The following is a 27,752-nucleotide window of genomic DNA, read 5'->3' on the forward strand; positions in this document are numbered from 1 at the left end:
GATTGTTAATAATACGCATGACCTAACGTGTCACTATCGCTGCGCGGATCACAAGCACACAGCTGCTCGGAGACAAAGGGCAGCATTTTCTTCACAAACTTGAACAATATCTTTTTAAGTTCAATGGAGAGGAGATTGCAACAATTCTAGACCTAGGTTCTATTCGCTAAACGCTGAATAGCAGTATATCAAAAAACGACATTTTCAAAAAATGAGTTAACTGGAAAAAACATGTCGACGTGACAATACATTATGTATTAGTCTAATTTGGATAACATTTCATAAAATAAGTTTTTCTTTGTTCAACACTACACTGGAAACAAGTATCTCGTTTAAGTTCATTCATTCTCCCAAAAAGGATTTTAACTTCCACCTTTCTACATTGTGTGTTTTTGAGCAGACCAATAAACTCTAACTGTTCGTTGCTGTAACGTTATTTTATTTTATTGCTTGCAGTGGTTGAATCTTTTTTTCTGAACAGCAAGACCACTCAATATCTGGAAGTTGAGCTTTGCCCGTAAGTACATTCCTGCCTTTGTGTGAAATCATTTTTAAGTGATGAAAATAGTGACTTGCGCCCGGCAGCACTGAACTGTGAATGCTATAGACATTTAGCAATGGGACAGGTACAACATTGACTGTAAATGTACAGAGTTTCTATAAACTGTTAAGCTTTGACAGCCCTGACCCTTTGTCAATGTAAGACAGAAAAAAAAATGGCTCTATTTTACACTGTCAGTGAAACTCAGCCAAGAGGGAAGCATTTCGGATTAAGACATGTTTTAGTTGGCTGATGTACAAGCGTGCGTGAAGTCTTTAAATCTTGCAACTGTGAAAGACTCTGAATGACATATACACACTTCTTTATCCGAGCGCTGCAATGTCTTTGCCAACCAACCGTTGTAAATTTTGATGTTTTAGGGAACGAGATAGTGGTTTTGAGTAAGATGAAGACATACAATCCCCAGTGTGTGATTCCCATTTTACAATTTTCCTTTTAATACCTCTTCTAATGTAATGCTTTTGGTGACTGTGCATTATCTTCCTGCTTCCTCTTCTTTTTGATATCAATGCCTTGTTCTTTGCTTTTTTTAAAATTTATATTCACTGAGGGCAGCAGAATAAATGTATTTGAAGGCAACAAATTCTATGTCCTTTCCTTCATTTGCAATATAAACAATAATAATAATAGTGTTAACAAGACTTACGCACAAATCCCTTTCAGTTGCCAAATGGCTGTCAATCTATGGGCGAGCAAATAGATTTGTTTGGGGTTGCCTCTCTAATCAATTTGTTTTTCCATAGATTGATAGATATTTGAGTAGTGAAGCTGAAAGGGATTTGTACACAAGTCTCGTAACAACCAGGGCACCAAATCAGACTTATGTATTATGGTAATTTTATTGAATTTAAAAGTTGTATTGGGTTTTCAGAACCTCAAGTCATTGTTGGTTTAGATTGGTTATATCTGAGCATCAGCACTAACAGTCTATTAGAAGTGATATTTTAGGTTGCTCAATCACTCATCTTCTCGTACATTAGTATTTCAGAATTTGTTGGGGGTCATTGTCGTTTTAGGTGAATTTGATAATCATCAGCAACATATGAGCCCATCAAGAATGAAATTGGGAAACAAGATAACCTTTAAGAACCTCCTCACAGAAATGTTGATTGTCCTTGGTCAGTCAGATTATTTCATGTGGATTGATATAGTTATTTGGTCAGGATCCTGTGGAGTCTCATAACATGGGTTATTGGGTCAAATTTTGCCTGTACAAACTACACAAGCACAGTCGGAAAAGCATTTCTAAAAGATGCAAAATCTCTCAGTACGGGTTAGTTTTCATGAAGAAAACAAATTGCTGCAATAAATGCTAGGTCTGAGCCAAGTGTGTTTTAGGTCACGCATCTGCTAGATGAACCATCACATATCTCTGTTTTATGGAGTGCCAGACTATAAAGTATTGACTTTCTTACAGATTTCACATGGAGTGACAGAAAGTAAGTTATTACCTGTATTATACCTCATAGACATTGTTTTTTTATAACAGGGAATATTCCAGATCTTCACCCTAAATGAAAGGTACCTTACGAAAACTAATCTCATTGTGTTAGGGAGCAACAATATATCAGTTTAAAACAGTATTATAGAAAAAAAATGAGAGTAAACCTGCAACAACATCAATGTACCCCATTATTGGCAGGTCCTATTCCTATGCACTTTTGAAAAAGCCACGGCGAAACGCGTTAAGTGAGGAAGAACCACGGACTCTTATTTTTTATTCTGACTGGTATTTTATATATTTGTTATTCACTTTTAAATATTTATAATATATGTAATAAAGTATATACATTTTTAGATTTTTATATTACCCAGTCTATCTTTAGTCCTACTTCCTACTTCATCTTGCTGCTGCTACATTTGGGTCCAGTACATCCTTAGGTGGGAATTGTTCCACCTGAAGCTGTTTAAACTAGAGCAAGTCCATTGCTCTAGTCTATGTAAGTAGGTTCTCTTTTATTTGCGTTGTACATATACCTACTATCTATACCATTGTTTTTTTTGTTTTGTTTTTTTTCGTTCTATATACCACGAAAATTCATACCTGTAAGTTCACCTAGAAGACTGCACACCAAGAAATCCACAGACGGGGATTATTCCGTCCAGGCCCTTGACATTGAGCTTATAAAGCTCTTCAAAGTGTGAGTGAGAATTATATATTCCTCCATCATCCACTATACCATCAAAATATATTGCACTATTATTGTATTTTGTTTTTTCTTTTAAGCTATACCACCGAGAAGTATCTCCAATTACGTATGTAATATATATATATCTGTGTATACCGCTGGCGCTGTTCACCTTTTTCTATATATTTGTCTTGTTTTGCACAAGGTTGAGGGAACACCTTGTTGGTGAACTGCAGCTTCATTTACAGATAGAGAGCACTTACTTTTGTAATTTTTATCTAGCAACCTAATGCCTGATTTTATGAGAATAACCCACTTACTTGGGAAATCCATCCTCCTGGGGCCTTTGCAACACATGTATGTTGTATAAATCTCCCCCAGAAGCACCCTTATAATTAGAGTTGAGTGGACACCTGGATGTTCGGGTTCGCCGGGTTCGGCTGAACTTCGGCAAAATGTTTGAGTTCGGGACCCGAATTTGACCCCAAACCTGAACCCCATTGAAGTCAATGAGGACCCGAACTTTTGGGCACTAAAATGGCTCTAAAAAAGTCCTGGAAAGGGCTAGAGGGCTGCAAAAGGAAGTAAAATGGGGGTAAGAGTAGGACAAGTGCCCTGCAAACAAATGTGAATAGAGAAATAACTTAAAATAACATAACATACATAAAAATAATATCTTTAACTAGGAGGAGGAGGTGGATGTGGAGTAGGAGGTTGAGGAGGCGGTGACTGTGGCGGTGTAGGTGGAAGCGGCGGTGGAGGAGGAGGAGGTAGCCAACACTGTTTTTTATTTTTATTTTTTTAATTGGGGTAGCCCCCAAAATATTGGGACATATAAAAAAAGAAAACAAAGAATAAGTGCACTTGAGTATAACATTAGTAGGCATGGCTGTGATGGCTTCTAAGGGCACACAAGCAGGGAAGTTTGAAGGAATTTGGGGGCCCCAAGCAAAATGGACATGGAGGCCCCCGGGCGGCCCCCACCCCTGAGCGGTGGGTGGGGGCCCTAAATAACAATGAGGGGGGGGATCTACTGTCCTCCCCCCGGCTCCCAACCCTGCGTGGCGGGTGGGGGCCCTACATAACAATGAGGGGGGGACCTACGGTTCTCCTACCTGGCCGCCACCCCTGAGCGGTGGGTGTGGGCCCTAAATAAGAATGAGGGGGGCCTACTGTCCTCCCCTGGCCCCCACCCCTGCGCGGCGGGTGGGGGCCCTACATAACAATGAGGGGGGACCTACTGTCCTGCCCCCGGCCCCCGCCCCTGAGCGGTAGTTGGGGGGCCTAAATAAGAATGGGGGGGCTATTGTCCTCCCCCCCGGCCCCCACCCCTGCGTGGCGGGTGGGGCCCTACATAACAATGAGGGGGACCTACTGTCCTCCCCCCGGCCGCCACCCCTGAGCGGTGGGTGGGGGCCCTAAATAAGAATGAGGGGGACCTACTGTCCTCCCCGGCCCCCACTCCTGAGCAGCGGGTGGGGGCCCTAAATGAAAATCCCCCCCCCTTCCAAGGTGACTAGGGGTCCCCAAGCTCCTAGTCACCCCCCCCCCCCCGCCCAAATAAAAGTTATCCCCTACCTACCCTCCTCACCCTAAAAATAGTGAGGGGGGAATAAAATAACTAAAACTGTAAATAAAAAAAAACTTACCATTTGATGTCTTCTTTCTTCTAAAATCTTCATTTTTCAGTATTACTTAGTATTAGTAAATGTGGCTGAAAGACCAATTTAGGTCTTTCAGCCATTTGGTAGATAGCTCTATAATACAGTGGGAATTAGGGAGTTATCTACTAAGCGGCTGCAAGATGCAGCCGCCGCAATTAATAGGATTGGAGTTTCATTCATTCGAATGAAATTGCGATACGAACAAAGTCCCGAATTGCGTTCTAACACGAATGGAGAAACTGTTCTCATTCTGTTAGGACACAATTCGGCAGTTTTGCCGGCGTTCTGACTAAGTGACAGGACGATCGGCAATACTGACAGGAGGCATCGTGGGAACAAGGAGGAAAGCTATTTGCACTTTACTGCATTGACTATCAAAGGGGCGCTCACACAATTTGTCATTGCATTTTATTCCTAACCAGTTGTTGTCTTGGGGCCGCAGGCCAGCTCGGGACCCCAAGCAATTGCTTGGTTTGCTTGCCTTGTCGCGACAGGCCTGCACACGGGTCAAACGCTTGTTGATTGGCTGCCCTGCAGCTTTTCAAAACGCGCCATTAAATCGCCAAACACCAAACTCGAACCCGAACTGTTACTTAAATGTCTGGGTTCGGGGTCAAAAAATCGTAATGTTCGGTTACGAACACGAACTTTACAGTTCGGGTTCGCTCAACTCTACTTATAATCTCATAAGAGCAGACATTAGGTTGTTAGGATAGGATCTACCAAAATGATATACATTGGCATAGGTGTAGGCTTATTCAATGTTTGATCATATACTGTAACTAAATCCTAATTTTTTGCCCAAGTAAGGTGCTTTTTAAAACAGAATTACATTTTGTGAGCTTAGAAGTTGGTTTTGAGGGAGTGCGTTGGATCTTGCATGTTACACAGGTACATTCATGCTTATATAGGGACACTGATCAGCCACAACATTAAAACCATTTGCCTAACATTGTATAGGCCCCCCTTGTGCTGCCAAAACAGCTCTGATGCATTAAGACATGTCACAAGAACTATGAACATGTTCTGTGGCATCTGGCACCAAGACATTAACAGCAGATTCTTTAAGTCTTGCAAGTTGCGAGGCATTACCTCCATGGATTAGATTTGTTGTTCTAGCACGGTGATGGCAAACAATTTTGAGTCCAAGTGCCCAAACCGCAATACAAACTAACTTTTTCTCCTCAAAGTACAAACACGGCACTGTGATTGTGAGGGGTGCAGTGTATGTGATTGTGAGATGTGCAGTGTGTCTGTGGCTGTGATGGGGGTGCAGTGTGTATGATTGTGAGGGGGGGCAGTGTGTGTGTGTGTTTGTAAGGGGTGCAGTGTGTGTAGTGTGAGAGAGACTTTGAAGTTTAGGATTGGGGCTGAGTGTTGCAGGGTCTGAGAGGGGAGCATCTTTTTAATTTTTTTATTATATATATATATATTTTTATATTTAAATTTAATATTTTTTTTTAGTGTTTTACCCTTCCCTGTTTCTTACCTGCTTCCGGGGAGGTGGGCAGCTTTTTCCCTGGTGATCTGGTGGCACTGTATTCCCTGGTGGTCCAGTGGCACTCTAGGTAGGGGGTCTCAATCTTCACCTCTGCAGCTCTGTCAGGTGAATGCACTTCCCGCGAGTCCCAGCACCACATGGAATCGAGCACTGCCGTGGTAACAACGGCAACACTCTGAAAGCCGCAACTCAGCTGAGAGCCTCCTTCCCCCATCCTGCTGCACAGCTCTGCAGAGACCCTCACCGGGTCTGTGGGTATGTAAGGGGCCTGAGCTCGATGGGCCCCTTACAAGTGAAATCGTTTGGCGGCATATTGCCACGTCGCCCCACTTGGATCCGCTACTGCATCCCACCCACCAACGATATGAAAGCAGAGTAGGCACCTGCCACCGGGTTGCTTATGGTTGCCGACCGACGACAGCGGCACCTACCCCCCCCCGCAACCTATGGCTGTGTGCCCAGAGAGGTCTCGGCGTGCCAGCTATGGCACGCATGCCATTGGTTCACCATCGCTGTTCTAGCACATTCCCCAGATGCTCAATCGAATTGAGATCTGGGGAACTTTGAGGCCAAGTTCAAGAAAATGTAACTCTTTGTTATGTTCCTCAAACAATTCCTAAATTTTTTTTGCAGTGTGGCAGGGTGCATTAACATTCTGAAAGAGGCCACTGCCATCAAGGAACATGATTACAATGAAGGTGTGTAAGTGGTCTGTGTAGCAGAGACCTGGTCCTGCCTAGGACTTTCCTCCACTGGATCACAAAGTCATTTGGGAGACAAACAAGGGGGTACAGATAACGAACACAAGGGAATAGAGTCTGTTACAGTCTGAAACAATCTCTAGGTAGGTGGTATATGTAAAAGTAACATCCACATGAATGTCAGGATCCAAGGTTTCCCAGTAGAACCTTGCCCAGATCATAACACTGCTTCTGCCTGCTTGCCTTCTTCCCATAGTGCATCCTGCTGCCATCTCTTCCACAGGTAAATGATGAGCACACATCTGGACAGCCCCATTATTTAAAAGAAACATGATTAATCAGACGAAGCAACCTCTTCCATTGCTCCATGGTCCAGGTCTGATGCTTATATCTCCATTGACATGGGTCATCATGAGCTCTCGCATTGTCTACAGCCTGTGCATCAATGAGCATTGGGCGCCCATGACTATAACACCGGTTCACCGATTATGCTTCCTTGCACCACTTTTGGTGGGTTCTAACCACTGCTTACTGGGAGCACCACACTTGCCATTTGAAGATGCTCTTACCCAGTCGTTAAGCCATCATTAAAAAATTAAAAAAAAAAAAATATATATATATATATATATGTAAATATATATCTATATGTGTGTGTGTGTATACTATTAGTCTTATGATAGAATACTATTAAGAAGATAAGCATGAATTCTTTATAAAACATGGTCTTGACAAGTGTGCAGAAAACCTTTAAAGTAAGGATATGTGTGATCCAATGTCTCATCACATACAAACAATTCACACACATATATATAAATTGTTTGTATGTGAGACATTGCATCACACCATATCTTTGCTTTCAGATTTAGCTTTTCAGCACACTTGTCAAGACCGTGGGTTACAAAGGGTTCATGTTTATCTCTCTAAGTGCCAGTTTTAATAGTATTCTATCATAAGCCTCTAGTCTTTTTAGATCATACACAGGGCATTCCGTGGAATTGTTTCTTTAGTGTTCAGACTATGAAGATGGCATAAAATATCAGTGGTTTTTAATATACTCATCCACCATTGTTGAAACAATTATATATATATATATATATATATATATATATATTCAAAATTTCCCATTTTTTAACAGATTTCATCTGAATAACCGGTTGCTTGCTGTCATTTCCTAGCACTGTCTTTACATCAGTTTTCTAGTGCACGTATGTCACAATATGAAGTGTTAAAAGGCTAGCTTATGTTCATTTATTTAGAAGCAGCCGCTGGCAAATCTTCCGGCTGATATGCATAAGAAAAATCAAAGCATAAAAAATATGCTCTCTGGAGCATTAGCTAAATGTGTTTGGCAATCTGTCACTGACCAGTTAGCACCAAAAATACAAATACAGTATAGTCATATGCATCAAAGGAAGTGTAAAGATCCTCCCTCCTTTCAGGGTTCTCACCACTAACAGTTTTATCTCTTTCTGGGAGAACTGGATATGTTTGAACTTTTCACTCTGAAATAGGCTACTCCTGTCCTCCGTCAAAGTTATTTTTTTAAAAGGACCGGTATAGGTGGCAAGAGAGGAAGATGTGCAGGGCAATTTACATGTGTTTCTCTACATTTATGTTCCTCTGTCAGGGTAATTTACTAAATATGTTGGAAATTCAATGCGAATGTCTAATGCAATGCCAAAATAGCCAAATATTCTGCCAGTCCAGTGAATATGTCCTTAAATTGGAAATTTGCTTTGAATTCATAGTTACATAGTTACACGGGCTGAAAAGAGACATGCATCCATCAAGCTCAGCCTTCCTCAAATCTGTTTTTTGCTGTTGATCCAAAAGAAGACAAAAAACAAACAAACAAACAAACTGTTTAAAGCACTTCCAATTTTGCAACAAACTAAGGAAGAAAAATCCTTCTTGACCCCAGAATGGAAGTCAGATTTATCTATGGATCAAGAAGCTATCAGCCTACAGTTTAAAAATTATATTCTTGAATATTATGTTTTTGCAAGTATACATCTAGTTGCTGTTTAAACATCTGTACAGACTCTGATAAAACAACTTCTTCAGGTAGGGAATTTCACATCCTTATTATTCTTACGGTAAGGAAAGTCTTTCCTTTGATTTAGACTAAATCTTCTTTCTTCCAGTCTAAACGCATTACCTTGTGTCCTATGTATAGACTTGTTTGTGAATAGATTTACACACAATGGTTTTTATTCACCCCGGATGTTTGGATAATGTTATCATATGTCCTCTGAGGCAAAGTGTATCTAAACTAAAGAGGTTTAAATTTGTTAAACATGTATTCCTGACCCTATATGGTTAAAACCACCATGTAGCCAACCTGGTCCCCTCATGCCTCCCTAAATATAGTAAAATCTTACTTGTATTCAAGCCTGAAGCTGCTTGCTTTGTCCCTGTTTCCTTTAGACCTGCCCACTGCCTGCGGACATCGTCAGAAGTGGTAGCCTGATCCAATCACAATGCTTCCCCATAGGACACAGCCCTGGCCTATCAGCATCTCTTTATAGAGATGAATTGAATCAATAAATCTCTATGAGGAAAGTTCAGTGTCTGCATGCAGAGGGATGAGACACTGAATGTTTGGATGCATTTTAGGCAGCCATGACCCAGGAAGGATCTCTAACAGACATCCAAGGAGTGACCAGTGAAGTTATCACTGGGCTGTAATGTAGACACTGCATTTTCTCTGAATCAAGCAGTGTTTACAGCAAAAAGCCTGAATGTAATGATTCAAATGCAATAAGCTGTAGTTGTTCTGGTGTCTATAGTGTCCCTTTAACCTGTCTTCATGACTAAAAATGTTCCATTCATTTTATTAATCTTGTAGCCAGCCTCTGCATTCTTTTCAGTGCCATAATATCCTTTTTTTGGAACAGGTGCCCAAAATCCACAGCATATTCAAGCTGTGGTCTTACCATCAATTTATAAAGAGGAAAATTAGTAATTAATGGTGTTTTTTATGCATGACAATACATTACTAGCCTTAGCCACTGCTGATTGACATTGCACATGGTTGCCTAGTTTGTTCTCTATAATAATCCCCAAGTCTTTTTCTTGTGTTGTTATCCCTAATTCACTTCCATTAGGGGTATACGTTGCTTGTTCATTCTTTATGCCGAAGTGCATTACTTTGCATTTTTCTACATTAAATTTAATCTGCCATTTGAGTGCCCAGACCCCCAGTCTATCCAAATCCCTCTGCTCACATTGTATTACTTTACAGAGTTTTGTGTCATCTGCAAACACCAAAACACAACTTTCAAGGCTTTTTTCAGGATAATTTCTAAACATGTGAAATAGAAGGGGTACCAGCACCTAGACAATTTTTCCATATGCTATTTTTCTAATATTATTTATGGTGACTATTTATTAAAAGACTGTGTGTGAGTAGTGACTGTGTTTTGTGTAAGTGTGGGTAGTTGTAAGTGTTGGATTTGTCTGCATGTGATGTATGAGACCATGTGTGCGTTTTTATGAGTAATCTGTGAGGCTGTGTGAGTATATGTAAGTGACATGTTTGGGTAGCTATGAGTGATGTGTGTGGTAGTGTGTAAAGTGTATTGTAGCTGTGAGAGCTATGCTGCAGATGAGTGTGTTGTGAGAGGGGATGCTGGGAAGGCAGTGAGCAATATGAGGAAAGAAGGGATGCGCAGAAGTGGTAGGAGGGGTATGGAAGGGTTGGTTGGGAGTCAATGGAGGTTACAGACAAGAAGGGATGAGTTGGAGTGATAGGGTGAGGAGGGAGGGATGGTTGGAGTCATCCAAGGATGGGGGAAAAGGGCGATATGTGTTGAAGTGATACAAGTATGGGAAAAAGGGAGGGATGGCTGGAAGTGGTGGTAGAGATGGTTGGGAGAGATTGGAGGACGAGGTGAGAGAAAGGGATATACACAGAATTGAAATTAGTCAGTCCAGCTAATGACAAACTACTAACAATGCCGGTGGTGGAGTTAACACCTCTTGCAACTTACCTGAATATCTCTGTATGTGCAGCATTTCACTACAGTGTGCTGCAGTGGTTATGGTACTTGGAATAATCCCTTAATGCTTATCATGTTTTTGACAATGACAACCAGGGTATTTTGAGGAGGGAATTTAATTTTTTCATATGTTTTCATTAATTTATAAATTATTCTCACTCACTTCTAAAGGTTTAGCTGCCAATATTTTGTGTAAAATGTTAAATTATGACTTGCTTTCACCATCTTATATAATATACTAGTTAAATGATCACTGTAAGCATGGCAACAACATTGCATTTAGCAAAATCTGTGATACAGTCAGCGTATAATTGCAGTTATTTGTTAGAATAAATGGAGCTATAAGACAGTGCCCCAAGCTGTCAATCAGCTGTCAATCAGCTGTCAATCAGCTGGAATTCTGCCCTGCTCATATCACTTTAGTTGTGTGTGGGGTTTGGTGCACATAGAACTTGATGAGATCTCTATCTGTCCAGAAAGTGATGTGCTGTGGCTGTGCATGAGCCAATGCATACTTCAACAAGTGGTCTGAGCTTGGGTATTCTTTTTGGGGCCACCATAACTACAAATTGCATGCATAGGTTCAGAGTTTAAAATTATGAAGTCTTTATTGTGCTTTGTAATGGACTTGTGCACATTGATGAGATATATAGATTTGTCATTGTTTTTGGAAAATTTACTCTGGAGGCTGCATTGTAATCATTGCTATCTTGTAGTGCAATTTTTTCTAAAAGAATCCTAATTTTATGAGACCTCTGGTCAGCTGAACAATTAGTATTAATACAATAAACAGTGCTCAGTATTTTTTTTATTATTTTTTTTTTATTTATGGACTCTCTAACCTCCTCCTCACCTCGCTGATTATGTGTGACGGTACCAGAGGAATATTTAAATGGGAACTTTTCTATAATCACGGCAAGTTCAATCGCTCTGTAATCCTTTTGTGTTATAATAAGGTATCAGCATTCTTGCAAGTTGATCTATTTTTATAGCATCTACAAACGTATTTCAATCTGTTTGGAAAATCACACTTGTACCTTTCCCTTCATTCTAGGCATGGGCAGCATCTGGTGTTGTTACTCTGTGGAGTTGGAAATGCCTTTAAAGTGAGTACTGAAACACAAAACTGCTTGCAATGATCACAGATTTATTTTTTTTTTAAAAAAACACCTCAAAAGGAATCATGTTTATTATACAAACAAGTGGAGATGAACTGACACCTCAACCTGGCATTATCACACTATTAATGTCATAGGGAAGAATGATTTTTACTCGCTCACAAATTACCTGTTTCTATAACTGGATTATGCCATTTCTGGGTAAGAGTTACTAAGAGAGAGGTGATTCAAAGGGACACGAGCATTGCAATACATTAGCTAGTTAGAAGTGATAAACCATTCCTTTTAAACATCTAACCATGGGCAAAAACCAGCCTGCAGATAAATTCAGGTCTCACGTATTGGTACACTGTAAGACATAATGTGCAATTCATGATACAATCAATATTTAGTAAGATAGAAAATGGGTATTATGCGTATTAATTCTGCTGTTTTCAGAGATGGCGGAAGCACATTGTGGGGTGCTAATTGATTGATTCTTTTTTGAATTAATAGTGTTCTAGTAGAATTAGGTTGCTTTATTAAAATGACATTTAATAGGTTGTGTGCTGCTCCTCTTGCTCTTATTATTTTTTTTGTTTTTTTTCTGTCTTTAAACTAGTTTCTGCATACAAATAGAATAATCAGATTTCATGTATAAAATGCTAAGGTTTTCGGTTTTGATTAAAACAAGTTATTTATAAATGCTTTACAATTTTAGTTGCAATTTTAAGCACTAGGTATCTTTTTGCATCAAATATGTATTCATGTTCAATTGAGGAGTTCATTAAGATTTCCATATGGACCAGCACGTCATTAAACTGGCACAACTACGACACTGTGTGGGGCAAAGTGGCAGACATAAATGTGATTCTTGTTTTTTTTTTTGTAAACAAGAAACAGCTAGTGATCACCTTTAAAAACAGTTTTATATATGATTTTGCTTGTTTTAGCTTTTCTGTTGATCTTCTGATCCAGAGCCTAGCTGAAAGGGTACCTGTAACCCCCCCTTGCCTGCCCTATAAACTATGCTAATTGAAAATGTATTAATTTACATATTGTACTGCGCTACGCCCATTGTACAGAGCTACGGAATTTTGCTGGAGCTATATAAATAAAATAATAATAATAATGTTGTGCTAGCAGTTTTGCCAACAAATGTATACATTTGGGAGAAAAACCTTTTTAAAAATAGGTCTTTCACCTATGTCAGTCAAATGTTTGGCATAAACGCTACACTGACGGTTTTGACTGACAAAGGACAGCAGCAGTAAAGACCGCTTATAGGAAGTCCTTCTCTTCGACCAAGCTTAGCAACCACAGAGCAGTGCTGCAGTTGCTATGGAAACTCCCTAGTTGACGTTACTAGCGCTGACTAAGGATAACAGGAATGGAGTGACTGACATCAACCCATTCAGATGCTGGCAGCAAAGCCAGTGTGTCAGCGTCACACAGGAGACTGTTCTTCTTGGGGACATGGACATAAAATAGGGGAGCGGGTGGACATGAAGAGTAACACCCACCATCACATTTATCTTTGTGATATGATGCTTTCAAAATATTTGGGTGGATTTAAGCAAACTACAAGTCCACTTTAACTTTTTTGATTCTTTTTCTTTTAATGTCCTGAACTTAGTTGGGTTTTGTTTCCTCTCTGCTTTCTATTCTTACCAACCCTGGCTTATTTATAATTATCCTACACTATAAAACCTTGACCTTAGACTATTTACATTATTCACCTTTCACAGATGGCCCTATTTTTCTCTTACCACAATTGGTATATTTTTTGACTGGACCTGACTACAGTAAAGGCCGGCAACACATCATTCTTTTACTTTTTTTTTTGTGTGTGTGTAATTTGTATTTAAGGGGTACCCCTATTCAAGGTTATTCTGACTTTGGCAGTCTGCTAATCTACAACTGCTGAGGAACTACATTTTTTTTTTTACAAGTGACTTAGCTGTCAGCTATTCTCGAGGGCCTTCATTCATGATCAGGGCCGGACTGGGGATACAAAGCAGCCCTGGGAAAAAAAATCTATGCCAGCCCCATAAGTCATTGCGCCATATATTGTCGCATGTAATATGTAAGGCTATGTCTTGCCACCCCAGATGATTGAGTAATTATATATATATATATATACATATATATGTGTGTGTATATATCTATATATCTATATATATATATATATATATATATATATATATATATATTGCTTTTTCTAATATAATATATTGGTCCTTTCAGAGTAAAACATTTAATTATACAGTAAGCATACTCACATGCAGACACAGACAATCTCACTGACACACACAAGCTCATTGATACACAGCCTCATAGACAAACAATTTCACTAATATACATAAGCTCATTGACATAAAAACACAAGCTCACTCACTAGCAGACACACACACAAATGCAAGCAAGCAAACTCACTAGCAGGCGCACACACACACACAGTTTAATGTAGTGGTTCTGGTGTCTATAGCCTGTCCCTGCAGGCTTTTGAATGTAAACACTGACTTTTCAGAGAAAAGGCAGTGTTTACATTGCTTCCTAGTGACACCTCTAGTGACAGACACTCAGACGGTCACTAGAGGCGCTTCCTGTGTCAGTGCGGATTGGCTGAGATCATCAAGCTTGATGATCTCAGTCATAGAGGCAGAGACCAGCATGACGTTGGAAAAAAAAAAAAAGTGAGTAAAACACTATTTTTACAAACACACACAGACACTACGACTGACACACACACACCATGACAGACATACACACACCATGACACAGACAGACACACACACACCATGATACAGACACACAGTGACACAGAGACACACACACGACACAGACACACACACACACCATGACACAGACAGACACACACACACAGCATGACACACACACACACACACACACCATGACACAGAAACACACACAGCGTGACACAGACACACACACCCACTGACATACATACTTGTTGCTACCTGTGTGGGTGGGTGGGCAGACTGATAGGTGCCCCTCCCCTTCTGTGCCCTCTTTTGCCCCCTGTCCTCCTGTGTGCTTTTTAGCCCCTTCCCCTCCTGTGCCCTTATGTAGCACCCTCCCTTCCTGTGCCCTCTTTAGCCCCCTCCCGTGCCCTCTTTAGCCACCTCCCTTCCTGTGCCCTCTTTAGCCCCATCCCGTGCCCTCTTTAGTCCCCCTTCCGACTTGTACCCTCTTCAGCCCCTTTTGTGCTCATATTTTGGCCCCTCTCCCCTTCCTGTGACCTCTTAGCCCCCTCCCCTCCTGTGCACTTTGTTACCCCCCTCCCCTTCCTGTGACCTCTTAGCCCTCTCCCCTCCTGTGCCCTTTGTTACCCCCCCTTCCTGTGACCGCTTAGCCCCCTCCCCTCCTGTGCCATTTGTTACCCCCCCTCCCCTTCCTGTGACCTCTTAGCCCCCTCCCCTCCTGTGCCCTTTGTTACCCCCCCTCCCCTTCCTGTGACCTCTTAGCCCCCTCCCCTCCTGTGCTCTTTGTTACCCCCCAGCCTCCCCTTCCTGTGACCTTTGTTACCCCCCACCCTCCCCTTCCTGTGACCTTTGTTACTCCCCCCCCACCCCACCCCCTCCCCTCCTGTGCTCACCTTCCAGCCCAGCCAGCCTTCCTGAAGCTCTTCTTGCGGCCGCAGGGGAAGCTCTTCTGGCGGCCGCTGGGGGAGCAGGCTGTTCTGTCACTGCTCCCCCTCCCTCGCGTGCAGCTTAATGAGACCGGGGCCGGAATATGACGTCATACTCCGGCGCCGGTCTCTTTCTAGCACGCGAGGGAGGGGGAGCAGAGACAGAACAGCCTGCTCCCCCAGCGGCCGCCAGAAGAGCTTCCCCTGCGGCCGCAAGAAGAGCTTCCCCTGCGGCCGCAAGGAGAGCTTCCCCTGCGGCCATCCAAGCTCTCCATGTGGCCGCAGGACATCCACATGTCTCCCCGGCCCCAGGTGCCGACGGCCCACCGGGAAATTTCCCGGTATCCCGGTGGGCTAGTCCGGCCCTGCTCATGATTTGCTGAGTTAGTTTCCACTACTGACTCCAAAGGAAAAACCAAATGCATTGGGGTCAATGGTGGGAACAAACTTACTTAGCAGACCTCATGGGAACCTCCAGGAGGTTTGCCGAGAGCAGCATTTTAAGTAAATCTGTACTACTCTATCTGTATATTTATATGTATTGAGCTTGATCAGACTTGGACATTATGTGCTTACTTATCGATATGTTTTTGTTGGGTTTTAGATGACTGTACGCTATACATTAGTGCAGCATTTTTGATCTTTGTTAGATGTTCTATTGCATTGTTGTCTGTTGTGAAATAAACTGGCAGATGACAGTATGTTGTGACAGTGCTAATGTCTGTTTGTGGTTAGCGTTAAGTAACATTACATTCTGTTATCTGGAATTTTTTTCCTTTTGGCTGCAGCCTTGAATCTGCTACTTATATTCCATTGTCAGGGTAAACATACATCCATTCAAGGATATACACAGGAGTTTGAATGGAAGAAGGACATTCGTAAATGGACTGATATCTGTTAGGAAAACACACTGTGAATTGTAAAACCAACAGGGATGGTGATATCATTGATGTGAAATTTTTCAAGGTCACAATCTTAATTGCATTGATAACATTATTCAGAGTAATTTTCATTATCACTTTCTGTCGTTTGTGTTCTACTGGCAGTTAGCTTATTGCAAATCAGTACTTTATTCTCATTTTTTTTTTGTGCTGCTGTAATTGAGAATGGTAAATTTCTTTGATCATTTATGCTAGTGCTGGCAACATATATCTTCTTAATAGTGAACCATTTGTTAGAATAATGCCAGAAAATCTTCAAATCCCTTGTAAATTGGTTTCACAGATTTTCTTCAATCAAATTAATCATAAAGCCACCTGAATATGGAATCAAAGCACGTCATATAGATTTTTCTTACATAGAGCCAAGGACCTATTTTGATCATCTGAACCTCCCCTTCCCCCCGGGCCACATCGTCTTTTGAATAATGGAGTAATTTATTCCGCATAAGATATTATAGGATATGTAATGGAGCTTGTCTCAAACTAAAGTATTCCTTTAATATATGGCAATAATATTTCCCTTTGCCTAGAAGAATATTAATACTTCATTTTTTGATTAGACAGAAGGTTTAGGGCAAATATCTGATCAATATGCACTGCAGATGCTGACAAACATCCAATGCTAAGCATTAGTTTAGCTGTGATTGTTTAGTGCTGCTAGGGAAAGGAATCCAGCAAGTTGCATGCAGTCAAGCAATCACAGTTAGAAATCGGGTTGGCATCTGTTTGCCTGAAAATAATAATAATTTCAAAAACACTTTATGTTGATAGCATTACTTCTGAGCATCTGACAAATGACTTAAAGGAACACTCTATGCACAATAAACACTATGTGCCCTAGTGCCCTCCTGGAGTAATCCGTCAAAACCTTTTAGAATGGATGCCTACTAAGCTAAGCAGGGACATGCAGGGACACTCTCTTTGACTGGGAGTGTCAGCTGAGCTCTCTCAGCCAGTTAATGGGGACTTGTGTCCCTTTAGCTTTAGCTCAGTTAAGACATCTGGATTTTTCTTCAGGCTCCAAGGCACGTGTGGCAGCATAACCACTAGAGCAGAGTTGTAGTGGTTATGGTGTTTGAAGGGTTCCTTTACAATTGAATTCAGAAGGTTTGTAGCATTTGTTTTAGGTTCCTGTGTTACACTGTTGATTTAACCTAAGAGTAGTAGGTGCATGTACTTGGGATGTGCACAAGAGTCTCAATAATCAATAAAAAGTTAAATGTCTGTGAAGTTTTAAAGTGGTAGTCTATATCAACTTACTAACAGACGATCGCTCCTTGTCAGACAGTGAGCTGTCCATGGTTCTGGAGCAGTGCATTTAGTTTATAGGTAATCAATCAGTCATGAAAACATTAGTGCAGTTCAGGGGTAGGAAACCTTTGGCACACCAGGTGTTTTGGATTATATTTCCCTTAAAGATTTGCTGGCATTATGGCTGTAAAAGCATTATGGGAGATGTAGTGCTGAAGGCTGCCTGCCCATGGTGTAGTTTAATGACTGAATTTAAAATATACCATATTTATAAAATATTTTATCTAGATTTTGAAAGTGAATTTGGAAATGGTTTGTAAGATCCCTAGGTGTTTTTAGTTTTTATATTTACACACTTAATGTATGGACACATTCATTAAATGAGCACTCTAATGTTAGATATACTATCACATTTCAGACCCTAGAATGTCCTCCTGCATGGTAATCACTTTTCCATATCCAGATATAAAAAATGCATAATTGATTTTTTTTTCGAAATGCTACCCCCTCTCATTCCTTTTTTTGGAAATCATCAGAGACACCATCTAGTCAACTTTGCCTTTCCAGAGTGGAAGAGATTAAATCTTCAGAGGCTATGCTTGGTCGCCCTTAGATGCCAATCCTTAATGATTTTTATGCTTGTTGAGAAGAGACTAGTGGAATGTCATGCTTTTTCCCTAGGTTCTATCTTGTGGCTGGGATCTTGCATATTGGGTCATGGTTTCCTTCCTATCCTCTTCCTTCTGTATTCTTCCTTGCTTCAGCATGTGTAGGCTATTATACTATTTAGGGAGGAGGACCTAACTACTCCCCCCCCCCCCCCGATCTCCTACTCATAGGTGGAAGGTGGGGGCACACATTTAAAAATCGGGGATTATAATATTCAAGGAGGAAGACCTAGTGTCCTCCAGCCCTCCACTCATAGGTGGAAGGTGGGGGTACAAATATATATAAAATATTTAGGGATCAGGACACCCACAGTCCCTTTGGCGGCTGCTCTAATTAATTAAACAAGATGCGTGGACATGTTATTGTCCACTCCCCCATAAAAAAACAAAAACAATGTGCCTGCCTAACTCCCCTCAGTCTAATATTAGTGAAGTATTGGCTATTAAATATAATGCCTGTTAAAAATAAATGATACTTTCTTTTAGAAATCATCTATCTTCCAATTCTTATTTTCTTCAGCCCTAAAAAAGGGGCAAACAAAAATCTATCATTGCAAAAGCAACTGATGAAAATTAAAAAAGCCCTGATTCGCAAAAAATAAATAAATGCCGGAAATAAATTAAAAACTTGCCACAATTAAATAAATGCATTTTCACCTATGGGATCTCCAAGCAACCTTTACAAACCTTGTCACGATATGAGGGTGAGTGTATAATGGAAGAAAAAAAAATTACCAGTACATATTCAAATAAAAAAATAAATAAAAATCTTAATTTTGAAAAAAAAAAAAATCATATTGCTAATTTGTTTCCAAAGTAGACCAAGTATTACGGTTACAAATCCAAATAGATTTCAGACTTAAAGAGTGAAGTCTTTTATTATTGAATGTATTATCATTATAAGATTATCATGCTTTGGGTATAGATATATTGGTGTCCAAAACACTGGTACACGTAATATCTTACAAGCATATATGGATGAATTGATCCTGCATTAGTTAACAGATTCTACAACTGGTGCAGTAACTAAGCTATCGGCCTTTTTAATAACTGTTGTCAAATAGGACAAGCTATTTAGTTTGTTTATTTTTTTGTTGTTTTATTTAAAAACATTTTTTAAGAAGGACATTTGAAGGTCATTCATAGCCCTGCAGGGATGTCAAAGGCAGATACATTGTTGTAAACATAGTAATCAATCAAAATCAATTTTTTTTAAATCACATTTATTTCTAAGCCTTATGATGCAACTCTTAGATTCTCGTGTCTAGACATCACTAACTAATAGAAACATTACCTATTTTATCTGCATATTTATGCATGAATTAGTAATGTCTACCCTTAAAAGCAGAAAGTGAATTACAAAATGAACAACATATATCCTCACACATTCCACTCCCTGGTAGCTTGTCCTCTTAGCATCTATTTTTTATGTCAAATATTTTATGCAATGATGAGGTTTACATTGAAAGTTTAGTGACATATTGCAGCCATCACGGGAGTCTTCTTTGATATTAAAATATGAATAAACTTTCATTTGAAGCTGTCTTCATCCTTCAAGACACAAGGGCCACTATGCTTGAGGATTGATTGCAGTGTTAAAGGATTAGATCAGAGGAATTAGATTTCCCTATCAGAGGCACAGAATTCATCCCAAGTGTCTCGTTGATATTATGGCTTGAGGAAGGAAAGCAGACGACCCATCCTAAAGTAATCAATGTCATTTTATGTGACTCTTGCAGGTTTGTTTTCTATTTCACATAATCACAGCTATATATATCCTCTGACAGAGAAAAGGTTAAATCACTAATCAGTGTTATTTAGCTTTGCTGTGCACAACTAGTGAACTGCATTAGTAATAAAGGGAAAAATGCAGACAAATACATACACATGGGGGAAAAACAACACAAATTAAGGAAAATACAAGTTCTGCCACATTTTGTTTAGAAAATATATTTTGGAAAATAAAAATTATAGTTGCTAGTGAATCAATTGAATTGTGTGCATGCCATCACCTGGCAGGGCAGTGTATGGCTCATTAAATAATAATTGATTAGCCTGTTTTCTGAAAATTATAAGTGTTTACAATATGGAAGGTAAGTGGGGTAAGGGAAGAATAACTACTTTAGTCTGGGGCACAACTACAAATGAACAGCCTAGTATGAGACAAAACCTACACGTCCTGCATCATACTACTTCCTTTCTTAGTGTTATATAAACATGTTATTCCAAGCATTGTAACCACTACAGCCCACTCTAGTGGTTATGCTGTTAGGTGTACTTTAGCGCCACGCCGGTACTAGGGCAAACTAATTTTCTAGTGGAGCTTTCCTTGTCCCTCGGCTTTGGCTGGGTATGTAGGTTGTAAGTAGTGCTTGGAGTGTACCTTTAAGGAATACTGTTACCCAACATATTTTAGCAAAGGCTGAGGAGCAACTGCAGTTCAGGTCATGTTGATAAAAATGGAGATTATGGGCTGAACTACTTACATAAAACAGGAAGTAGGTGTAGCTCCTGAATAGTCCTTAATAAGGTATGTGTAATGACAAGAAGAACAACAGCAAAAATCAATAGTGCAGTATGTAAAAACCGTAAATGGTATAAATAATAATAAAAAACAGTGTACGAACACTTTTTTGGAGCTTCAATGCAGCTGCAACGTATGCGCCTGGCAGAATGATTCCCGCCTAAGGATGAAGAGCAGAGTTGTTTTTTTGTATTGTCCTGGTTATAGGAGGTATCCTCATATAAATTAAAAAAAAATGTATATGGTGTAGTATATTGAGCTAAGGAGCAGGGGTAGGTACAAATATAAAATGCACAGTCACATGTGATGGAGCCGTAGATATGGCTCCAAGAACAGCACGTGAAGTGGTATGATCCCCACTCAAGGATATAGGTGTAGACAGTCTTACTCTGTGGGTATATATAGAGATAAACAAATAAGACCACAGTAGAGTACACCGTAATATGAAGTGTAAAACAGAATATAAAGATAAAAACCTACTCACATGCTTAATAGCAAAGTATGGTTTGCTCAATCCATACGCTCAGGTGGTTTTATACCCACCGAGGATGAAGCCCAAGGATCTATTAGCAGCAAAAACAGGTCCAATAAAAAAAGTACTTTAATGTTAAAAATAAAAAAAACAGTAGCAAGGTGTAAGAATAAAATGAAGACCTCTTTAATTAAACACTTCTTTGCCATAAACTTCTATGTAATTTACCAGTCTCTTTGCAGCGATGGGAAGAAGCCACCATGATACAGACACAGACTCATATTGCTCACAGTAAACATCTCCAAAATGTTATTGCATATCACAGGTTATTGTCAGGGTACCTGAAGTCTCTACCTCGGAGGAGGTTAGACTTCCCAACGACCGTCCTCTCAGGGGGGCTGATTCACCCAATCCTCACAGCTCTTATAGCCGTTCACACGCCGGCCGCGATAGCCCCGCTTCCTTTTATGACACGGCGCTCAGGAGCCGACGTCATGACGGCAATCACATCCCGACCTGTCAATCTAGTTCTGAACAATGAATCAGGGCTCGGCAAGGGCGGAGTCATCAATTAAAGAACCAAGGTATAAAAGAGGGATGTGTGTAATGGTTCATTGCCCTGTCATGGTTCTAGCTTGTCTGGTCCCTCAGTGCTCTTATTACTATTGTCTATTTGGTTTTGACTCGGCTTGTACTTTCGTTCCTGTTTATCTCTCGTGTCCTTTGACCTCGGCTCGTCTCTCGCTTACCTGTTCTCTCGTTCCCTCGACCTCGGCTTGTCTCTGATCATTCTTTGCTTTCTCCTTACGTTAGTCCGGCCATTCTAAGGTCCGGTATACGTACCTATATCCTGTTTGTATTCTGCGTGTTGGATCCCTGTCCCGATCCTGACATTACGACAGGGCCTTGGATCCTGCAGGTACAAACGCTCAGATTGGTTCTCCTGACTCGAGGTTTGAAGCCATGGACCATAGAATGGACCAAATGGCTCTAGCGTTGCAAGCATTGCTATCCCATCCGAGTAATCAAGCAGAGGAGATGCGTACACCACCCATCTCTCTTGCTAACACAGGCCTAGAGGTAGCCACAGTGGGAGCCTCTTCCCGTGTTACTTCCCCTTTACGGTATGGCGGTTCTCCGGATACCTGTCAAGGTTTCCTAAACCAGATAGGGATTCATTTTGAATTACAACCCCGCGCCTACCCTACAGATAGGGCGAAGGTTGGATTCATAATCTCGCTCCTCATTGACAAAGCTCTTAGATGGGCTAACCCTCTGTGGGAAAATGATAATCCAGTAGTCTATAATTATAATGCATTTGTTACTACTTTTAGGAGGACTTTTGATCCTCCAGGAAGAAAGGCCAGTGCAGCTAGATTACTATTACGTCTTAGACAGCATAGCCTAACCCTTGTGGATTATGCGTTAGAGTTCAGATCCTTGGCGGCAGAGGTCAAGTGGAATGAACAAGCCTGTATGGACGTATTTCTGAACGGATTATCAGATGTGATCTTAGACGAGGTTGCCACAAGAGAGCTTCCTGAAAATTTGGAAGAATAGATGAACGCATGAGACAGAGGCAGAACACTCGTGATAGAAGTTATAGACCTTCCTTAAGACTAGCCCCCGCATTTCAGAATTCTGAATCTACTACTCTAGCTCTCCCAGAACCTATGCAGATTGGTAACACTCGTCTCTCAGAAAATGAAAGACAATATAGGAGAAGGGAGGGTCTGTGTATGTATTGTGGAGTAGGAGGTCACCTACGCCTAAATTGCCCTAACCGTCCGGGAAACGCTCGCACCTAAGTTTCTCAAGAGGACAGGCCTTGGGTGTTTCTATTTTGTCCTCTACATATGATTACAAGGATCATAGGCTACTGTTACCTGTTTCTTTAACTTGGGAAAAGGGAGTACTTAATGCTATGGCATTAATAGATTCCGGAGCAGCTGAAAGCTTTATTGACCAGGCCTTTGTCAAGAACCACTCTATCCCATCTCAGCTAAGGGAGACACCCCTGGCCGTTGAGGCCATAGATGGTAGACCATTATCAGATCCTGTTATTTCTCGTGAGACTATACCAGTTAAGTTGACCATTGGTATTTTACACGAGGAGGATATTTCTCTCATGCTTATCTCATCTCCTTCAGTTCCTATAGTCTTGGGGTACCCCTGGCTTAAAAAGCATAACCCTATTATTGATTGGGAACAAGGTGAGATAGTCTCCTGGGGTCAGGGTTGCCAGAAAGGTTGTGTACAGAAAATCTCACCGGTTTGCGTAGTAGACACACCTAGTAACTCTAACCAGCCCACAGATTTACGGATACCATCTCAGTACCTGGATTTAAAGGCAGTCTTTGATAAAAGGAGGGCTGATACTTTACCCCCACACAGGTCCTTTGACTGTAAGATTAGACTCCTACCTGGTACTATGCCTCCGAGGGGTAATGTATATCCTCTATCCACTAAGGAGAACTTGGTCTTAGAGGAATACATACAGGAGAATCTAGACAAAGGATTCATTAGGAGATCCTCTTCTCCAGCCGGGGCCCTGTTATCTTTCGTGAGACCATACCCATTAACTTAAATGTTGGTATCCTACATGTGGAGAATTTATCTCTTATGCTCATTTCGTCCCCTTCTGTTCCCATAGTTCTGGGGTATCCATGGTTGAAGAGACATAACCCTATTATCGATTGGGAATTAGGGGAGATACTCTCGTGGGGTCAGAGTTGCCAGGAGAGGTGTTTACGCAAGGTTTCTCCATTGGCTAATATTAACACACCTGGTTGTAGGAAATTGGCATTCCGTGAAATCTTTGTTTGTCACATATCAGTTTTCTTAACAATCGAATCAAGTATCTTGCAGTTTAACTTATGTTTATTCAAACATAACAATTATCATCCATCTGGTAATAACAAATGTCTTTAACAGTCTTTGTCCAATACAGAGAGCAATGTTCTAGGTGTTATCCATTTTTGATGTTAAAGGTATTGGCCACGAATTCTAAACTACAATTAGTTTTATGGGTTTAAAATTCAGTTACAGAGGGGAGTATACATAAGATTGCCTTACTTTAAAATAAGTGGCTATCTTAGAAAAAGGGGTGTGAGTTAGCATCATTTGAAATCTATGATTAAAGTCATACGTTATATTTGGCGGCAAGCTATACAAAGGAGTTATATATGCATAGTAAATGAATAGATGCCTTTAGAAATATGAGCCATGGTAATACAGAGGGAGACTGGCTAGCAAAGCTTAGGTCAAAGGTTATTATAAACAGCCCTTCAACATCACTCTTTTTTTTTTTTGAATTTGACAATTTTTATTCGTTTTTATTTGTCATTAATAAACATAAGTATAATCATGTTACGTATGGGGGTACAGAAGAAAAGGGGGAGGGATAGGGAATTCACATATACAGATTTTAAGTGCACAATGTTGGATACATAAAATTATCATTTTACATGCCTTTTCATAGAATCAAAACTTTGTAAGACATTGATGCTTGTATCAGATTCCATATTAACAAGATTGTGGTATGTGGGTATCTTTCTCTCTATACTTGGTGTTGTCAGGTTAGAACCAGAAATTAGGAGTAAACAGTTAGGAAAGGTGTGTAGAGTCAAAACAAACAACTGGGAAGGTAAGATGGAAGGGGGTGGGAAGTTATTCGGTCCTGTCATTTCATCCTAGTCAAGCTCAACATGTGAAATGTTGTATTATGGCACATGATACTGGAGGGACTCACTACTCTATTTGTGTTGGAGTAGCTTCATTGTGAGAGGAGATCACCGGGTTCCCGGCGTTTCTGCACTGTTGGATCCATGTCTCCCACCTGTCCCATGCTGGGGCCCAGAATCGGTATGATAATCGTGTCCCTCTCGCTATTTTTTCAAACGTTTTGGTTAAGTTAACCTCATCTATACATTGTTGTATACCAGGACTAGTGTTTTTTAGCCAATTTCTACTTATGGTAGTTAAAGCAGCAATTGTGATATGGTAAACAAGGTACGCAGCTTGTTTCTGTAGCGATTCGGGCCATATAAGTAGCAAGTATGTTGTGGGTGTGTGCGGTAGTTTCACTCCTGTAGTGTCTTGTATTGTACGTGATACTGCAGACCAAAAGGCTTGCAGACTGGGACATCCCCACCAGATATGTGTCATAGTGCCCGGTTCTAAGCCACATCTCCAGCATATCTCTGATTTTGTGCGGTCTATTCTATGGAGTTTGGACGGTACCATATACCATCTGTATAGTATTTTCCTACTGAGTTCAATGTGTGCTGTGTTTAGGGTAAGATTTTTATGCGCTTTTTGTGTTTGCAACCATTCTTCAGGTAGAAGTGTTTGTTTGATTTCCTTTTCCCAAGCTGCCTATAGGTAAACTTTTCCCTGCTTTCAATTGTTCCCAGCAAGTTATATAGGGTAGACAGTAGTCGTTGTGGAGGTTTCTTTGCTAGACATAGGTTATCTATTTCAGTTAATATGTGTTCTTGGGTGTACTTGTGATCGTAGTACTTAGATACCCATGATTTCATTTGTAGGTACGATAGCAGGGCAGCTGGAGGGAGTTTATATTTATCCCGTAAAATGTCATATTCAATCATATGACCTTTGGCCATCACCTGTGAAAGGTTAAATATCCCATATGTGTTCCATATTTTATATTCAAATCCTGGAATTAGTTTGTGTAGAGCTTGGATTTGGAAGGCTGAAAATATTTGAGTCTGTGCGTGTTGGTTTTTTACTAGGCTATCCCACACTTTCAATGTGGTTACCGTAGTAGGGCACATGTTTTTATATCGTGGCCTTAACGCTGCTGGTATCCAGGCTAATACATGAGGTGGTAGTCCGTCAGCGTTCTCCGCCTCTATTCGAGTCCCTGTTAGAGGGTGTGTGTGGTGGTGCATCTGCACCAGTGTGCTAATAATGGCCGCCTTATAATATTGTGATATGTTCGGCACCCCCATTCCTCCACTTTTAAAAGGTCTATAAAGGATGGTTGCCGCCGTTCTGGCTTTTTTCCCCCCCCATATGAATGCGTTTATAGAGCTTTGGGTGCGTTTTAAGAAGTGTTGCGGGATAGTGATTTGTAAGGTCCTAAAGAGGTATTGTAGACGTGGCAATATCATCATTTTTGCTGCTGCGATTCTGCCCATCCACGATACATATTTTCCCTTCCAACCTAGCATTTGGTTGTTTATATCCCGAAGAAGTTTCTCATAATTGGCTCGGTATAGGTTATGTGTGTGTGGTGTAAACGCTATCCCAAGAAAAGTAAGATGGTCTCGTCTCCAGTCATATGTGAAATTGGCTTTGAGGTGTTGGAGCCTGGTGTTGCTAATGTTAAAGCACATGGCTTGGGTTTTAGTGACATTAAGTTTGTAATATGAGCAACTGCTAAACCTTTGTATAGTCTTTTGCAGTGTGAGTAGGGATGTTTCGGGATTAGTTATAGTGAGCATCACGTCATCAGCAAATAGCGTGATTTTGTGCATTGTGTTACCTATAAGTACCCCAGAGATGTTACGGTTTTCCCGGATATGTTGTGCCAGCGGTTCCAGGGCTAGTATATACAATAGGGGTGACAGTGGGCAACCTTGCCTAGACCCGTTTGATATGTGGAATTCTTTGGAAGCGAAGCCTCCATTGATCACTTTTGCCGTTGGCCTATCGTATAATGCTGCGACTAGCGTCAAGAATTGTTTTGGAAAATTGTAATTGCTTCCAGATATCCCCAGTGCAGCCTGTCAAACGCCTTTTCCGCGTCTAGTGACAAGGCTACACTGGGTTCGTGTGTTTGTTGTATTCTATGGATGAGATTCATTAATTTTCTAGTTCCGTCGGCGCCTTGCCTCCCTTTGACAAATCCTACTTGATCTTCATTAATAAGGGATGGCAAGATGTTGCCCAGTCGCATTGCGTATATTTTTGCCAGCATTTTTAAGTCTGTGTTTAGCAGTGAAATTGGGCGCAAGTTCTGACATTTATGCGGTGGTTTACCAGGTTTGGGCAATGTTGATATGTGGGCCATTATCATCTCTCGGGGTATAACTCCTGTAAGTAGGATGTGGTTATATAGTTTTTCTAAGTGAGGTGCCAGCACTTGCGAAAAGGTCTTATAGTATAGGTTTGTGAACCCATCTGGGCCCGGAGATTTCCCCTTGGGAAGTTTGTTAATCACTTGGTATATTTCAGTAAGGGTGATGGGTTGTTCCAGCGATTTTTGATCATCTAAGGTTAGTTCAGGCAGCTTCACTTCCGATAAAAAATCATTAATATCAGATGGGAGTGGCTGATGTGTGTTGCTATCTGTTTTTAAGTTATACAAAGCATCATAGTAATCCGCCATCATATTATTGATATCTTGTGGGTTAAATAGTTTATTGCCTTTTGCGTTTATAAGGAAGGGGATTTTGTTATTTGCGTGTTTCTGCCTAAGTATCGATGCTAGTGCTTTCCCTGCTCTATTTGCCTGTGTATATGTGGTAAGTCTCAGTTTGTTCATAATATTTACTGTTTTGAGCGTGTGTAATTTGTTAATTTGGTTTTGTATTTGTTGTATCTGTTGTAACTTTCCTGGTGA

At 40.7% G+C, this 27,752-nt stretch overlaps 1 protein-coding gene across 1 annotated transcript in view; it reads left to right on the forward strand.

The window, feature by feature from the left end:
• LOC134614521 (UPF0462 protein C4orf33 homolog) overlaps window positions 1-27,752 on the forward strand; it is a 113,968-nt gene that overhangs the window by 43,609 nt on the left and 42,607 nt on the right. The window contains exons 4-5 of the mRNA XM_063458434.1: window positions 457-517; window positions 11,613-11,664. Of these exons, the coding sequence (XP_063314504.1) occupies window positions 457-517; window positions 11,613-11,664 (113 nt within the window). The remainder of the gene's footprint in view (window positions 1-456; window positions 518-11,612; window positions 11,665-27,752) is intronic.

The sequence above is a fragment of the Pelobates fuscus genome, chromosome 6 (genome assembly GCF_036172605.1).
Source record: "Pelobates fuscus isolate aPelFus1 chromosome 6, aPelFus1.pri, whole genome shotgun sequence".
NCBI lineage: Eukaryota > Metazoa > Chordata > Amphibia > Anura > Pelobatidae > Pelobates > Pelobates fuscus.